This window comes from Phragmites australis, chromosome 7 (genome assembly GCF_958298935.1).
Source record: "Phragmites australis chromosome 7, lpPhrAust1.1, whole genome shotgun sequence".
Taxonomy (NCBI): domain Eukaryota; kingdom Viridiplantae; phylum Streptophyta; class Magnoliopsida; order Poales; family Poaceae; genus Phragmites; species Phragmites australis.
This window is the reverse complement of record NC_084927.1, coordinates 3,998,181-4,014,668: the sequence shown is the minus strand read 5'-3', so window position 1 is coordinate 4,014,668 and position 16,488 is coordinate 3,998,181. Positions and strand designations below refer to the sequence as shown.

The following is a 16,488-nucleotide window of genomic DNA, read 5'->3' as shown; positions in this document are numbered from 1 at the left end:
AGAATACGTTGTCAAGCCCCTTGGTAGCCTTCCTTCTTGTTGCATACTCTCTGCTTGAAGGTAAGGTGTCATCTGAAGATCTCGCACGCGTGGACGGCACGATCGATTCATGAAACTCGCTATTTGGGTTGATAACATGTTCCAATAAGAACCCGACCATCTGTTCTTGAAAGGCATGTATTTCAGCAGGTTGTAACACACTTGTGCGTAGTTTGGAGCGTTGCGTTTGAAGAATCGAAAGAATTAGTCCTTGAACACGTGTAGAAATTGAAAAAAAGGCATCGATATGTTATTTCATACCTCAAGGTCATTGAACCTAACAGCGTCTCCATCCGGAATGAATGCGTGCATGAAAGTAAGAACATAAAACGCGCAGAGATTGTTGCCGGGTAGCTGCCTCATACACTTCAAGAGGAAAGGATTCATCGGTGGAATGAATTGACCCTTTTTTCAGTAGGAAATGCAAGACATGAATATGTATTGTGTACCAGAAAGTCGGTTCTTTCAGCGTACTCCTTCCTGAATGGAAAGTGGATAGCACTCTTCTTACAGTATCTTGTGTACACCCTGTACATGAATATGAATACCAATTAAACTTAGATGCAATCGTTGAGAAGATTAAATGATCAAGTTAACCTGTTTAGCATGTCGATGAGGTGTTGGTAAGTTGTCTGATCTCTCTTTGCTAAGTCCAACACAATGATCTTGCTCAAGTCTGGGTGGATAACAAAGAGGATCCAATGAAAACTACAGAATATGTCATCATAGCAAAATAGTACTAGAATCGAGTTGCCCATAAAATGAGGACGCCCTTGCGCGCAAACATATACTCATAGCTGTAGGGTAAGAATATGAATTTCTTATATTGGTGGTGAAGCAGACACTTCAATAAGTAGGCCTCGGTGAAGTTCGGATTCTTCGTTACAAGTTTCTGGTTCACAAGGCCAGGATCGATGAATCCTACTTTCTTATCTAAGTCTTGTTTGTATGTTTGGATCTCCATTCTACGAAAGAGAGAAGTTAGCTATGCAATTACAAGGCGCAAGATCATATAACGTGAATTATATGCATAAGTCACTTACAGAGTCCACGCTCTGACTATAGCCACATCGATGTCATCTTCCTTGTACAGTTCATACAAGTGCAAGAATTTCAACCAGAAGAAGCTATCCCCGTTGAGGAAATATTCTTTTTTTATCTCACGGGGAACGCCTGAAAACCCTGACTGGACTGCTTCAAGTACCATTGATGTAATCGACGCATTTGAGTTGTAAGGTTTCTTCCTATATCTGGTTTGACCAAAGGTTTGCCTAACTCAAATGGCCATATAACATCTGACTTTGATATATCCGCTCCCACAGTAAGTCGTGCTAGTTCTTCTGCTGTTAATCTAAAAGAAGCCAGGAAGTCCACAATGCTTGGGCATCCTTAATGATTGGACCTGGTTTGCTCTTGGCCTGCATCTTGCTGATGCATTCATAGTCAGTTAGCGGCTTACTTGAAACTGACCCCGTCTGTTTAGCTTTGGCCATTTTTATGAAAAAAAATTCAAGGCATCTTCAGGCACAACAGGCTTCTGTGGAGATGGTGGAGGAGGGAAATGAGACATGACACTGGTGTCCACAACCTTTTTTGTTTCCTCAGCAGCGAATGAATAGACATCCTTGGGTTCCGCCAACTTCTTAGATGCCACTGACTTCTTAGATGATGTCGTCTGTTTAAATGTTACATAATCTGATCTTATTTTCCGAGCTGATGGCTGGCTTCTTGATAGTGCTGGCTTCTTGAGCGATGGACTTCTTCGAGGCGATAGCTAAGGAGGTGGACTTCTTTTGGGAGATGGCTAAGGAAAGGGAGATCATATGGCTTGTTAAAAATTCCAACAGAAAACAGGAAAAGCAGTTATTGAGGAAAGAGTGCATAGCTACCGTTCTTGTATTGCACATATAGCCTAGTTAAAAAGCTCTTATGAGAAACTAAAGATCATTTAGAACCACTCTACTAGAATAATTCATGAATTTATTCAATTTTTAGTGCTCCAACTATTATGAAAGTACGGTTTTGGCCCTCCACCTTCGAACACTCCACAACCTCCAATTACTCAATCCGGACAAAAAAAACAGCCTGCAGCAATTCCACCCCGATTTTCATCCTACTTGGTGCTTGCATGAAGTGGTTTTGTCACGTCATCTTGACATGGACACCGAATGAGAGAGGAGTTAAAAGAATTGTTTCTACATCTAATGGGCCCACATGCCAGTGGGCTCAAAATGGTTTAAAGATATTAAGTTCCATACCAAAGTCAACAAAGAGGCATGACGTAATGCCAGAGAGCCTTGCTTCCAAGGGAGAGATCTTGGGCTCGAACTGACCCATGCCAAGCATTTTTGTTCCCTTAAATATTTAGTCTTAAAAATTTTCTAGTGAAACTAGGACACTAAGTAGTGAGAGACCACGTCTCTGTTTTTTTACCTCCTCCAATAGTTGTGATCAGGTTTATCATAGTCTCTGTTTCTTAATGTCTGTCACCTCATTACACTATCCTGGCCGGATGATACGGTTAATAACCCTCATTTGTCATTTTAGATTGTTTGCGGTTAAACTTTTTTAATTTTAACAGTCCATATATTTATGAATATTATGAATGATGTTTGTTTCCGGTAAAATTTTAAAAGTAATGAGTGACAATGGATTCAAGTTAGTGTTCGTAATCAAATCTAACAAAATATATGTTGCTGGGACCAGGTGCATGATATTTCCTCGCAGAAAAAAAACATGTACAACAAAAGTTGCCTCTAGAGCCACTATTTTAGTGTTCTAGAGGTACAAATTCGTAAATGTCTATAGAAAAATGTCTCTATGAGAGGTTTAATTTTTATTGTATTGGCGTGACCTTGCATACGTAGCACTTTCTCATGATGCTACACCGTATCGATCACTTGTATCTGTATCAGCACCTTTTGAGAAAATTAATTTTATGTTGCAAATTGTTGCAGGGGATTCTTTACCAATACACGAAGCAAGAAATAATTGGTTATTTGGAGAGTATTGATACTTCGCATAAGTCCATCTACTTTGATGGATGTTACGGCTTGGGTGCATCTGCTGTCCTTCGGGCAATAGTTGAAGACCCTCCACTATCTTTGAGAAAGAAATTCAATAGGATCATCCATGTCGATTGCTCAAGGTGGAAAAGTCGAAGAGCTATGCAGAGGGAAATCGTGGACAACCTGAAGCTTCCTCAGTGGGTGATGGCTATTATTGACAAACAGGATGAGGAAGATGATTTTAGCGGGGTCGACGAAGGCTCTAGACTTGAGATAGAAAGGGTCGGGTGGGAGATCCAAAGTTCCCTAAGAGACCACACGTGTTTAGTGGTTTTCCATAATGGGAGCAATGACATAATTGACATACGAGATTTTGGCATTCCACTATTTGGCTTGCTTGGCAGCACTAAAGTACTGTGGACCTTTAGAGGTCGGCTGCGGCTCAATCCGGATTTAAGATCAAAAGTGGATGATTCACATCTTTGTATTTACAGTTATTCTCTGGAGTGGTGGGAAGTGGTTAGAGCAGAGGCTAGAGAAATTGCTCGATACACGCATAAGATTGGTGTCAGCACTGAAATAGCTCTGGAGTGTATCTTGTATCTGTTGTTATTAGATGATCAGAGACGTCGCCGCGGCGGAGACATGGACTACAATTGGTCTATCCATGCTTCCAACTATTGGGTTTGTGATGGGATCATACAAAGAAACCATGAGAACGAGGCATGGGATGTCGGCACTGCTATGCAGCTTGAGCTGCGATTGGAGGACGACGTACGTCCAGAGATACCAGTTGAGTACATAACGGAGAATATGAAAGAGTACTATAAACTATGGACTTTTGTCACGACCACTTCTACGGAACAAAGGACTGTACCTCCAGAGTCAACGTCCTGTTTCATCAGTGGATGTGGATCGTCTCAACTATCATTGCCTAATCGAATGTTTCATCAATCAGGTAACCTTCGTGTACTGAAGCTGTGCCGTTGTACATTCAATTTTTCATCACCTCCTTTCAGTTGTTGTTGCACCTTAAGATTCCTAGGATTAGATAGGTGCAAGGATCAAAAGGAAGAAACAGAGGAGAAGCAAGGTAGAGCTGCCGCAGTGGAGTTCTTTCAGAGCCTGCTGGTGCTAGACATATGCGACACGGAGTGGGGATTAGAAAATAAAATAGTGCAAATGGGTACAAACATCAGGGAGATAAATATAAAGAGGGGAAGGGTGTGGCACAACAATCTTGCATGGAGACAACTGCAAAACCTTCGCAAGCTTCGAGTAGTTGAGCCTACCTGCTCTTGGGAGACAGGCCAAGGAGATGAATTCACAGGCATGGTGAAGTTGGAACTCCTTGACCTGTCTGGAAACAGCACCATAAAAGTTTTGCCGAGCTTGTCTGGGGCAACTAGCCTCAAGACTCTGGTCCTAGATGGCTGTGTTGGGTTGGAGCGTGTTGGCCCTGAAGGACTCCCTCCATCACTCGAGACATTCAGCTTAGATGTAGGATCAAACCAAAAGGATGCTGCCAGCAAACTTTCCAAGATATCTTTGGTGGGTTGTGTGCATTTGCAGAATTTCTTGTTGCGTGGACCATTGCTGGCCCTTGAGGAACTGAACCTATCAGGCACATCAATCCGAAGAGTTGACCTCAGGGATGAGGTAGTGCAGGTGACAGGACTCGAAAAGGTCTTTCTGACGGGCTGCAAGCAGTTGCGTGCAATACTGTGGTGGAAAGAAGCCATGTTGCAGGTGCTTCGCATTGACACCCATGGAAAAAACGAGGACACAGGACCACCACCACCTTATTCTGATTCTTCATCCATTAGAATCCAACACAAAAACTATGATGGCTATATCATTGCAAGCGATGTGAGGATCATTCAGTCCTTGATGATCGGGTCAGACAATTTCATTGCTGACAGCTTCTATCTAGATCTGCATGTGCCACCCTCCAGCAGCAGATCTAAAGGGCAAAGCAGCAGCGACGAGGTTATGGCCAAACCTCGCTGCTATACCTATAGTGATATCCTTCTTGAGGGGGGCGCTGCTCCTGCTTATAACCATGAGATCCCATGGCCTCCACCCTCGGATTGCCATGTTGAGGTTGGTGAAGGAATCAGCCTCAGCGATGTGGAGAGCAACAAGGGAATCCGAGCTATTGATGACATGATGGAGTGGTGCATTAACTCCTTGCATATGCATGATAATTCATGCATCCTTTCTATCACCCCCAAGAGTGCACGTGAAGGTGGCTACCAAAGTTCCAAACTCAAATGGTGCCGTGTCGAGAGGTGCCCAAAGCTACAGGCAGTGTTTTCCTCATATCAAATGGAGTTTCCTGAACTGGAGAGAATCTGGGCATCTGATCTCCTCGCAGCTGACTGCATTTGGAGCAAAGGAACCATTTACCGCTACGGAGACAATTTTAAAAGACTACAGAGTATACACGTGCACAACTGCCCTAGGCTCAAGTTTGTCCTCCCGTTCAGAGGTTTCACCTTGCCCAGCTTGGAGACTCTCCACATTTCCCACTGCGGTGATCTCAGGCATGTCTTCCCATGGGATGACAACATGTATGGAAAAGCGGGTGAAGTGAAGGAATTCGCAGAGCTGAGGCACATCCACCTGCACGACCTCCCCAGTCTGCAAGAGATATGCGAGGCCAAGATGTCCGCACCTGTGCTCGAGAGCGTCAAGGTCAGGGGCTGTTGGGCCCTCAGGCGCCTCCCAGCGGTCGGCAGCCACCGACCAGTTGTGAACTGCGAGAAGGACTGCTGGGAGAAGCTGGAGTGGGACGGGATGCACGCCGGTCACGACCCATCCCTCTACGAGCCACACCATTCGTCGTCCTACTACAAGAAGCGCCTCATCAGAGGCACGGTCCTCCGGTAACCTAACATGTATGTACACCGTATTCTACGTTTTCCCCTTCATATATATATACCTACTTATGAATCTATCTGTATGTGATCGATGTATTCTATTCCTATGCATGTAGAGTTGCTGGTGCCAAGTCTGTGACTGCTTTCCAATACTGCTGCCGTTGCTGCAATACGGATCAAGGATTTGCTTGCCAAGTTGGTGTGTTTGCTCAAGAATAAATTGGTGTTTCATACTTACTATGTTAATTTGGTTTGGCTTGTGGTTGTTTGCATGCTTGAATTTGAAATAAGAGGGTGTACATGTGCCTGTGTGGTGTGCCTACCACAGTCACTGAATCCCCATGGTGTGTGGAGCGTGTCCCGCTCAAGACTCGATGAACGAAATGTTATTTGTGAAGTGTGATCGATGTGGCATGCAGCTTGTTAATGCTGCCTGCACAAAAATAAAAAAACGGATTGCTGTGATTGACATGGATAATTGAGTGTTTTATTCCGATTTTTCTTCTTCCGGTAATTTTTCTAGCATGTAGTACTGAGGTAACCAAGTTAGTTTGAACTATCTATATATTCCATTAACCCATGAATTTGACAGCGCAAAGTGCATGTTGTCTTCTTAGCTACTTTTCAACTTTTGTGAATTAACTTACACCCTATCTGTCAAATTTATTTGTCAGTAGCATGCTCTAGGCCCCGGTTCATTGCACTGATTAGCATTGATTTAGTGTGATTTATGATCGATTCGGCCTCATTCTTATATATTTTTACCAATCCAGACCACCAATTGTGTTTCAGGTAAATCCCAATTATATAACCGTTGTCAAAATTATTATTCCACAGTTTAAAACAAGTATTCAATACATAAGGCTAGATTTGTGAACGGACAGTTTACGCTCTCTACCTCCATAATGATTCCAAGAAACTCTGTACGTTGCAATGACAATTGCCATATCACAGCATACAGCATCTTCGCAATGAAACACAATTCAGATGGACAATATTACCTGTCCTTCTAACACACAATAATACAAAAAACACAAGGCATTCATCAATTCAGAGTCCTTTTATTGACCTGGAAAATGTCATTTAGCCTGGAGTTTAGAAACAGTGAAGTTCTTGCCATTGCTACACTGGCGCAAACTTCAGAAGTACAGCACAATTGTCGCACAAATGCTAACTAAGTTCAAAGTTTTCAACTTCGTAATCACAACAATGTATCTCCAGCTTCCCTGACAGAGTCTATAACAGCCTTGACTTTCCCATGGTACTTCTGTTCTCTCTTCATGTGGATGGACACTGCAGGTATTCCCTTGAGCAGCAGGCGCTCGCTGAGCAACTTCCCAATCTTCGCAACAGCTGCAACATCACGGGTCGACTCCATGTCTGGTCTCAGCAGCTTCTCCTGCGGGCTTGCTGAACATGCAACCGTCGCTGTCGGGGTATGGACGACCTGAGCGGATACATATTTGTTTGTGAAATGCATCCTCAACAGGTAGGGCTTCAGAAAACGGGTGACTCTAGCTGCCCTTTCTGGTGGAGGGATCACCATGGTCACCGGTTTCTCTGCTGCAAGTTAACAAGAAGAGAAGAATTATTAGTTAGTTGACAACGTAATACATTTCATTTATACAGTGAGAAACCCATGGACAGAAGAGCGGAGCACAACAGTGTGCAAACCAGTTTTGAGGCGGTAGTGGAAGTTTCAAAACCAGGTTACAAACAATGAGAAAAATACGGGGTTGACAATGCATGATAAAGTTACCAGCTTAAAGAGTAAAAGAGAGAAACCAATACTGAATGTCATACTATCGAACTAGAGCAATTGCCTGGGCAGTAGATGATTGATCTAGAGTTATACTAAGAAACTCTCTTGCTTTACAGGTTTAGTTAACCAGCCCTGATCAGTTTAGCAGCCATTCCGCTTCAAGCAAATAAATCGACCATCTAGCAGCGATATTCCTAGAAGCCGGATTCATAACTTGGGCTACCAGTTTAATCAACTTTGGGTGAGGCAGTGGTAGAATGAACCATGCCGCCCACAGAAAGTGGCCCAAGAACAGTCTAGTCACCAACGCCACATCAGCGCAGGGACACGTAGGACTACACCGACAAACCAAGCCATGTGTTGATTTTCGAGTGTTGAACAAATTGAGGAAGCCTAACCTCAGAGTGAAAGGACATCAGGCCATGGGGAAGGGGCGAAAAATCCAGGTTTCTTTCTCCCAAATTTCCTACAGAAGCTACACAGAATGGTAGCAATAATGAAAAACAAGAAAGGAGTTGTGCATGCCTGACTGAACATGGTACAGAAATATTTGCGAAAACCATTATTCAGACTACACTTCGCACAATCTAATCATAGGGCATTAGGGCCCTTCTCCAGAACTAATCTAGTGAACCTCAGCACTCCTACACAGCACAAATCAACACAAGATAGCAGCAGGCTCGTTCCTCGTGTGTTCCGGCCACTCCCAGTTCACCAGTAGCATCATCATCACTGCATCTCAATCCATGGCAGCACCTCAGGACCCAACCGCAACCAACAAGCTCACCCATGTCCTAGACCCAAGAAAGCCAACAGCAACCCAGAAACAGAGGCGGATCCAACGACAAGTTCACTACATCAAACCTACTGGAGAGAGAGGCGTCCGACCTGTGGCGACGAGAGAGCACGTGCCGCGCGGCGGGTAGGCCGGGGACGGAGCAGGCGCAGGCGGCGGCGGTGCGAGGACGGGTCGGAGGAGGAGGATTTTAGGACTAGGAGGAGAGCCGATGGGCCAGGCCACGTGTATTCTTTGATGGGCCGGGCCCACACGGAATATTTAATAAAAGAAGTCTGGCCGGTGGGTCCCGAGGGGAAAAGACGAGCCGACTCGAGAAGCGAGGCGAGCGGAGCGGACTGGAGCTGCCGGCGGCGGCGATGGCGACGACGGCAGCGGATGGATTGCCCGTCGAGCCGCAGTCGCTGAAGAAGCTCAGCCTGAGGTCTCTGAAGCGCTCGCTGGACCTCTTCGCCCCCACCCACTCCCTCCTCTTCGCGCCCGACGCCGAGAGGTAAACCTAGCTCGCCCCCTTCCCTTGTCTTCCTTGGCAGACGCAGAACACTAGCGCGGACGGAACCCTAAGTGCGTATTCTCTTGGTCTCGTTGTGCGGTGGGGGCAGCAAGAGGATTCGCACCGGGTGCAAGGTGAGGGCAGAGTACGGGGCGGTGAAGGATCTGCCTGCTGAGCAGGGGCGCGGGCAGGGCAAGGGTCCTACGGCACCGTCGTCGACGGCGTTAGCATTGCCAGGTTAGCTTCGCTCTTTTCTTTTTCGTTCTCACAAAAATCACCTTCTGCTCCCCAAAGAAGAAATATTTTTAGGTCTTTTGGAACGGTTCGCTAGCATCAGGAGTACGATTTTATGACTTTTTTTCCATAGTTTTCTAGTGCTAGCACAATCGATTGATTGTAAGTTGTTTACAGAATGCCAGAACATGTCCTTAGAAAATTATAATCTGTTTTATCCCCCTAAAACCACAGGCACATGACCGCATGCTTCCTAACAGCAAAACGGACGAAATTAACACCCAAGTAGCAAAAGACAGATTACATTCCCCACTTAAATTACAGCACAAGAACGATATGTGGTGACCATGAATATTACTGAAAAACAAGCAACTAGTCTTGAGTTACTCAGCCAATCATCTTCAGGAACTCAGCTTTGCTGTAAAATTTTGTTTCCCCTGCTCCCCTTATGTAAGTGTTCCCAAATAAAATCCTAGATGTATGGATTTCATTCTGAATAGCCTGCCACAAGTAGATCTTTACTTTCAAATGGATTTAGTTTTGCTTTCTATAAGATCTTAGTCCTGCTGGCAATATGCCTCTAGAGCACATCTGACTATATATTGATCAATTAGTATAAGAACCATATTTTTGCAAGCCACATTTCACCTCATCTTCCATCAGAGAAACTGGATATTGTCATGATTGTCCATCTATAATTCCTAGGCATGCAGCTCATTTTCCAAAGTCCTTCTGAACTCAAGGATCCACTGTCCTCTTATATAGCAATCTACTTTCATATCAGGACAGGAACACACTGTAAACTGGTTAGGGAATTGAAGTTTCATAGTTTAAATTTCTAGCCAAGTGTCTAACCAAAATTCAGTATTTTTAACATTCTGGACGTGATGAATAGCTCCACGATGAAATCAGTGTTTTAACATTTTGTAGCCCCTCCGGAACTGTGATCCACCCTGATAATTTGAGTTGAAAAATCCATCGCTTCAGCAAACTGTGGTCTGTTTGCTAGCAGTTGTGTACACATTTTTTGGTTCCATTTTATCTGAGCTTGCAATTATCTTTTCAGGCACACAAGACACAAAAGATGCTCACAGAGAAGGCACTAGTAATGCCATTGTCCCCGTGCCACTTATGCTACCAAAAGCCCCGTAAGTGCATTCATATTGAGTTGCCTGTTAACTAGTTTACACTGTTCCTTTTCTATTAACTAACTACTATTTTTGAACTTTCTTCAGTGAATCTACAATTCCAGGCAAAAATACAACTTTATCAATTCCTGGATCATCTGACAGGTTTGTTCACCTGTCTTTGCTTCAATGGTTGACTGGCCCTTGTACCACATAGCATGACATAAGTATTGTTTCTCAGTATTGTATTTGTTGCATTAACAGTGGAATAATTGTAGTCCATTTATTTCATGATGCTTGGAAAGTTGTAAAATCCATCTTACTGTTCTTTTGGTGTCCTTTTTTCTGTTTGCATGGGTACATGCTATGTTACACTAGTTTCTAGACTAGTTTTCCTATTTTGGTTAGTTTGGTTAGTACCTTTTTGTGGTCTCATGACATCTTTTATGTGTCCTCTTTTTTTTGTTTCCATGGATACACCTGTTTTATTTATAGTGTTATGTTCTGCTATATTGACTTTTTCTACTGCATAAATACAGTTAGTTTGTTTAAAACCTTTGTGTACTCTCATGACTTCTCTTAGTACCAAAGGAAAAAACATCCATGCTGCTTATGTTCAATTCTAGTCTGCAATAAGTGTGCTCTCTGCTATGATGCATTGATAATTATGCCAATTGCCATGCATGGAGGGCCTTTATCAATAGACCGGTGTGTCCTTTGATGAGAAACTAGTAGTTTGGTTGGTGGTTTGGATCTTGTGATTTCCAAAATCATGGGATTTCATGTTTTGTATTTTCTTAGTATATATTGTATCCATATTGCTATATCTAAAAATGCTCTGTAAGCTTTCAAGAATACAAGCAAGCCCCCCAGATTTCCGATCACTGCTGAATTGCTACTTTTTTATGCAACAAATTTTTATAATTTACCAGTCACTTGTGAATTGCTGATGTCTTGATATATCTTTCAGATTTTCTACATCTGCACTGATGGAAAGGATACCAAGTCGATGGCCACGGCCTACATGGCATGCTCCTTGGAAGAACTATCGGGTATTTTTTCCAGTCAAGTGCAACCTTCCATAGTTTATTACCTAATAGGTTTGGCACATCTGTGAAAGGTTTCTGGAAAATCGACTCCATCTTGCTATTAAGAAAGGTTCTGTCTTCGTGCATGCATGTAGTTCTGCCGTCCAAATGCATTCACTCTCCATGTTCTTCTCCATGTGTGGTTTGAAGTAGATTGGTGTATTTGGTTCCCATGCATTCACTCTTTATGTTTTTCTGCATTTGTGGTTTGAAGTAGACTGGTGTATTTGATTCCCAATAAATACTTTACCTTCTTTGTTCTCCAAATTAGTATTAATGGTTCCTCTAAATTTATGCAGGTCATCAGTGGTCACTTGGGTTGGGTGCGCTCTATAGCCTTTGATCCAGGCAATGAATGGTTCTGTACAGGTTCTGCTGATAGGACAATAAAGGTGAGCTCCACACCCTGAAGTACACTTTTTTTTTTACTATTTTATTTGCATCTCATGATTTTAATCTGTTATGTAAACTTGCTGCATCTAATAGGATAGATGCTGTAAGTACTTTGTTGTGGATGTATTTGTATTGGTCGATAAACTGGACCAGCGAGTAACCAGATCTCGGCTGGAGATGGGAAAAACTGAAAAAACGTCAGTTTCCAAATTTTCGAAAGTTGTTTTCAAAATTTTGGAATATAATCTTTGGTATATCTTGTAAAGCCTTCTAATGCCTATTTGAATTGAAGATGACAAGTTGGGTGATGTTTTAAAGGGTGAGAAACCGGGTTTTGAAAACCAGCTTCAAATTTCTTCTGGTGTATCATCCCGGTTTGTTGTCAATATTTTAACTGTTTTATGGATGACTTGAAATTTGGATGTTAATTATGTTGCATCTCACCTTTTTTTTTTCTTTGGCTTCTTGCAAGAACAACTAATATAGTACTATGAACCCATCTCACCCTCTAATTCGCTCTTACATTAAGCCAACAACCCAACATGTCACTCAAGTTTCTTGTATAGCTTGCTCATTCATCCTGCGACTCATGCCATGCTGTAGATATGGGATCTTGCATCAGGAACACTGAAGCTTACACTGACTGGCCATATTGAACAAGTTCGTGGTAAGTTTCTCTTGGTTTTGGTTAGCCGGGTCTACTCAACGCTCTTACAAAACACTTTCCTGTCCCAATTTGAAATTTAGTGATTGATGGTGGATGTAATGCGCATTGTTGTAGGACTTGCTGTCAGCCAGAGGCATACTTATTTATTTTCTGCTGGTGATGACAAACAAGTAAAATGTTGGGATCTTGAACAAAACAAGGTTAGTTTTACTTTTTACTTTTCAATCCAGTGTAATTTTTATTGCATATTGACATCTCTTGACATATTATCTGTATTGTATGTTCAAGGTTATTAGGTCTTACCATGGGCATCTGAGTGGCGTTTACTGCCTAGCTCTCCATCCGACTATTGATATCTTACTGACTGGTGGTCGAGATTCAGTTTGCAGGGTATGAGATCATCTCTTACAATTGCACATTGTGAAAAATCTGGCAGCATACGATGCTCTAAGATTATTCTGGTTTTACTTACCTTCATATACAGGTGTGGGACATCCGGACGAAAGCGCATGTTTCTGCTTTAACAGGTCATGATAACACTGTCTGTTCAGTGTTTGCTCGGCCTACGGTAAGACAACATTTCAGCCTGTCAATTTCACAACTCATCTGCATTATTTAGTTCAGCTACACATTATTCTCCTCATCTGGTAGTGTGTAAAAACACTCATTTCGAGTCTCTCATGTTTAGCCAAATTATAGTTTAATGGATCTGATATCTTTGACACATTTTAATTTTACTCAAGTTTAATGAGGAAGAGTAAAAAATGATCTTGGTACAACTCAGATGTCCTGAATGGTGCTCATATTTTGGCTAGGTTATGTATTGTGCGTGTGATAAAATTTATTTTCTTCCCTGTCACAATATGTACTCTCGGATGTACATGCCCCATAATTCATCAAAAATTTAACTCCTTTGTGTCAGGATCCTCAAGTTGTCACCGGTTCACATGATACAACTATCAAATTCTGGGATCTTGTAGCTGGTAAGTTATCTGTCAAATTCAAAACTGTCTGGTGAACGTTTTTTCTGTATCTTTTTCTGTTACAGTTGGTTTTTCATGCAGGGAGGACTATGTGTACTCTTACACACCATAAGAAGTCTGTTCGGGCTATGGCACTGCATCCAAAGGAGTTAGTTTTTACCCATGTTCATTTTCGTATTATCTATAATGTTGCAGGCCTTTGCAATAACATCTCTTTTATAGGAAAGCATTTGCATCAGCATCAGCAGACAACATAAAGAAATTTAGCATGCCCAAAGGGGAATTCCTGCACAACATGCTGTGAGTCTCTCATATTTGCATCTGTTTTTTTTTTTGGTTCACATTGTAACTCAGGACATCGCATTTTATGCTTATTTATTGGTACTCCATTGATATTCAAAACACATACAGTATGATGATGTTGGATGAAAATGCCTTCGAATATCAATAAACATAGGGTTGTGTGCCACAAGCCAAGAAACCTTGCCTTTTTTACAACATTGCAAATGAGTGGTTGACATATGACTTCTTTATGTAATATCAGATGATTTTTTAGCTATCTGATAAGTAATTAATTTGAATATCTGTGTGTAGTTTCTACTGTATGTTTGGAGTCTAATGTCCCACATGTATCTTATGGACAACATCAAACTTCCTCATAATTTCAGTTTACTAAAATGTGACTTAGCAAAAATGTCCCAGAGGCATTTGCGTGGTTTGTTCTAGATAGTCTGATAATCTAGACTAATAAATCTTATCAATTACCCTAAGCCCTCTAGACTATCAAACCAGTTCTGTCATACTTATTTGAGTTTTGACAAAACTATGAAGCAGCATATGGCCCAGGTGTAAAAACCTTCAAAAAGGAAATCATTGTTTGCATATCATTTAGTTGTCGTTGCAGTGCAATGGTGCATATACGCTCTTTTATTCTTTGGCTTGGTTTTTGTTGATGTTTCAGATTTTTCCTGACACTTTGTTTTATTACTCTCTTGTATATTCTTGACTTCCAGTGAGAATATTTCTCCGAAGTATCCTAGAAATGTAACCAGGAAAGTGAGGATTCAGGGGACGTACATGATGCACCATCTCTAGATTGCACTAAAATATATGTCATACCCAGATTTTGAAACAGTTTTAGCTTTGGGCATACAAGGTCCTTAACCTGTTAGAAAGTTTTGTTTAAACTTGGTCCTTAACCTGTTAGAAAGTTTGGTTTAAACTTTTAAGGTTAAGGCTTTACCCCCTTTGGTCAAAAAGTACCAAGTAGTAGGTTGAGGGTTTTGAAGGATTAAAAGATTTCTCCTTAACACTTTCACTTAGTGTTCTATGTTTAGCTTAATTCTTTTCAATTAGCCTTCGATGCTAGGTCTAATCAAGGTTTGTAATTCTGGTTCTGAAAACTGAGCCTCATGCCAGTTCCCGGACATGAACTGGAAATAAACTGGGCACTGTACTCATTTCAAAATTTGCCTCCAACAGCACTGTTACCATTTTTTAATTTAGGTTTAAACTGATAATTTGGCCTGGCAAGGAAACTAAACCCTTGTCCTAATTGTTATTGTGCTGATTAGTGACTTTTAATTTTTATTTGTAGAGTGTCTCTGGACCTTCTGTCATTCTGTGCAACATACAAAGGGAACTCATTGACTCCCTCTTTGACATTGCATTTTAGCTAAGATAGATGCAAAAAAAGTTTACCACCTAAAGAAATCAATGGTGATTCCTGAATGAGTAGAGCTTCAATTGTTGCCAAATTGCATATGTTTTCTTTTTAGAATATCACTTCTGTCAGTAATTGGCGTTGTAGTTTCTCTTGACTGGCTAACTTCTGCATGCATGCAACTGACACTTCTCATCTCTAATAATATCAGGTCCCAGCAGAAAACGATAATAAATTCTATGGCTGTAAATGAGGATGGTGTCATGGCAACTGGAGGTATATGCTGTAACAATTGTCGTATTCTTTATAATTTGATTTTATCTCGGATACCTCCCTCCACTGAAATTTACTCCACGTGGTCACAAATACGTGTCATATTTACATATATCCAGTCGAACTTGTGAAACTTTGACTACTGCTATGTTTTTAACTATTTAGATTGGAAACATGAAGGTCATGTGTTTGTATTGAAAAGGTGCTTCATATAATATAATAATTGTTTTGGGTTTTATAAACTACAACGCCAATTTGCGGTCAAAGTTATGATTTGGAGACCACGCAGATGTCCAAAACGGCATGTATTTGTGACCAGATGGAGTATTGAGCACTGCATTCTATATTTTGCTATTCTATGCTTACTGTATGCATCCTATTCTACTTTATGATGTTTTGTTACCACTTACAGATGAACCGTATTTGAACAATTTTCCGTAAGAAATGGTTTCTTTTGGTGAAATGATCACGGCCTTTCTCATTTCATTATTTTCACACTTCCAATTCAAACATTGCAAATCTCTTACAAAGCATTGATATTTTTAGTTTAGGCCTTTTAGCAGTAGCTCAGTTGGTTAGTACCTCCACTAAGAGGACGGGCACCCGGGGCGCTCCGGTTTGTGGGTACCTCCCTGAGAAACTGGTTTCAGTGAGTTTCCTGGCCAGCAGGGTTCGGTACTCCTCTACCTTAAATTTAAAAAATTCCCAGGGGAGTCTCTCCTCGTGGTCAAGAAAAAAAAGTGTGAACTTAATATTTCAAACTTTTTGCGCAGGGGATAATGGAAGCCTTTGGTTTTGGGACTGGAAGAGTGGCCATAACTTTCAACAAGAGCAGACTATAGTCCAGCCGGGTAAGTATTGCTTTGCATCATGCATTGTTTGGTAATAGGATAAGTGATGGGCACAGCAGCTTTGGTTGAGAACGTCAGTTGTTTCAGAAATGATAGGGGCAGTGATTATACTTGCTTGAATCAGTCCTCCTGAATCTTTGACCCTGAGTTCTTGCTTAGAAATTAGCCCAACTACTCCAGAAGTCCAGAGTCTAGGCTTTGTATGGAATACCTTATGCTTGTTTAAACA

At 41.7% G+C, this 16,488-nt stretch overlaps 3 protein-coding genes across 5 annotated transcripts in view; 2 read left to right on the top strand and 1 right to left on the bottom strand.

The window, feature by feature from the left end:
* LOC133923896 (protein pleiotropic regulatory locus 1-like) overlaps nucleotides 1–16,488 on the top strand; it is a 37,270-nt gene that overhangs the window by 20,335 nt on the left and 447 nt on the right. The window contains exons 1-15 of one of the 2 annotated variants that reach the window (XM_062369187.1): nucleotides 8,761–8,980; nucleotides 9,090–9,217; nucleotides 10,281–10,362; nucleotides 10,450–10,506; nucleotides 11,312–11,393; nucleotides 11,729–11,821; nucleotides 12,426–12,489; nucleotides 12,604–12,689; nucleotides 12,778–12,879; nucleotides 12,974–13,057; nucleotides 13,412–13,472; nucleotides 13,554–13,620; nucleotides 13,695–13,772; nucleotides 15,347–15,411; nucleotides 16,182–16,259. In XM_062369187.1, the coding sequence (XP_062225171.1) occupies nucleotides 8,847–8,980; nucleotides 9,090–9,217; nucleotides 10,281–10,362; nucleotides 10,450–10,506; nucleotides 11,312–11,393; nucleotides 11,729–11,821; nucleotides 12,426–12,489; nucleotides 12,604–12,689; nucleotides 12,778–12,879; nucleotides 12,974–13,057; nucleotides 13,412–13,472; nucleotides 13,554–13,620; nucleotides 13,695–13,772; nucleotides 15,347–15,411; nucleotides 16,182–16,259 (1,261 nt within the window). In that variant the 5' untranslated portion in view covers nucleotides 8,761–8,846. Of the gene's footprint in view, nucleotides 1–8,760; nucleotides 8,981–9,089; nucleotides 9,218–10,280; nucleotides 10,363–10,449; nucleotides 10,507–11,311; nucleotides 11,394–11,728; nucleotides 11,822–12,425; nucleotides 12,490–12,603; nucleotides 12,690–12,777; nucleotides 12,880–12,973; nucleotides 13,058–13,411; nucleotides 13,473–13,553; nucleotides 13,621–13,694; nucleotides 13,773–15,346; nucleotides 15,412–16,181; nucleotides 16,260–16,488 lie in introns of those variants that run through there. The other variant, XM_062369189.1, reaches the window with a different exon arrangement.
* On the top strand, nucleotides 1,840–6,387 carry LOC133923382 (uncharacterized). The gene is made up of 3 exons (XM_062368694.1): nucleotides 1,840–1,935; nucleotides 2,997–5,947; nucleotides 6,046–6,387. The coding sequence occupies exons 1-2, from the start codon at nucleotides 1,840–1,842 to the stop codon at nucleotides 5,937–5,939; spliced, it is 3,039 nt and encodes a 1,012-aa protein (XP_062224678.1). The 3' UTR covers nucleotides 5,940–5,947; nucleotides 6,046–6,387.
* LOC133923897 (uncharacterized) lies at nucleotides 6,971–8,736 on the bottom strand. 2 transcript variants are annotated; one of them, XM_062369190.1, is made up of 2 exons: nucleotides 8,580–8,736; nucleotides 6,971–7,492 (listed from the first exon to the last, which is right to left on the bottom strand). In XM_062369190.1, exon 2 carries the CDS (start codon nucleotides 7,473–7,475, stop codon nucleotides 7,131–7,133), a length of 345 nt encoding a protein of 114 aa, XP_062225174.1. In that variant the 5' UTR covers nucleotides 7,476–7,492; nucleotides 8,580–8,736; the 3' UTR covers nucleotides 6,971–7,130. The 2 variants fall into 2 exon arrangements, with proteins under 2 accessions (XP_062225174.1, XP_062225175.1); XM_062369191.1 differs by having other exon boundaries at nucleotides 6,971–7,489; nucleotides 8,580–8,681.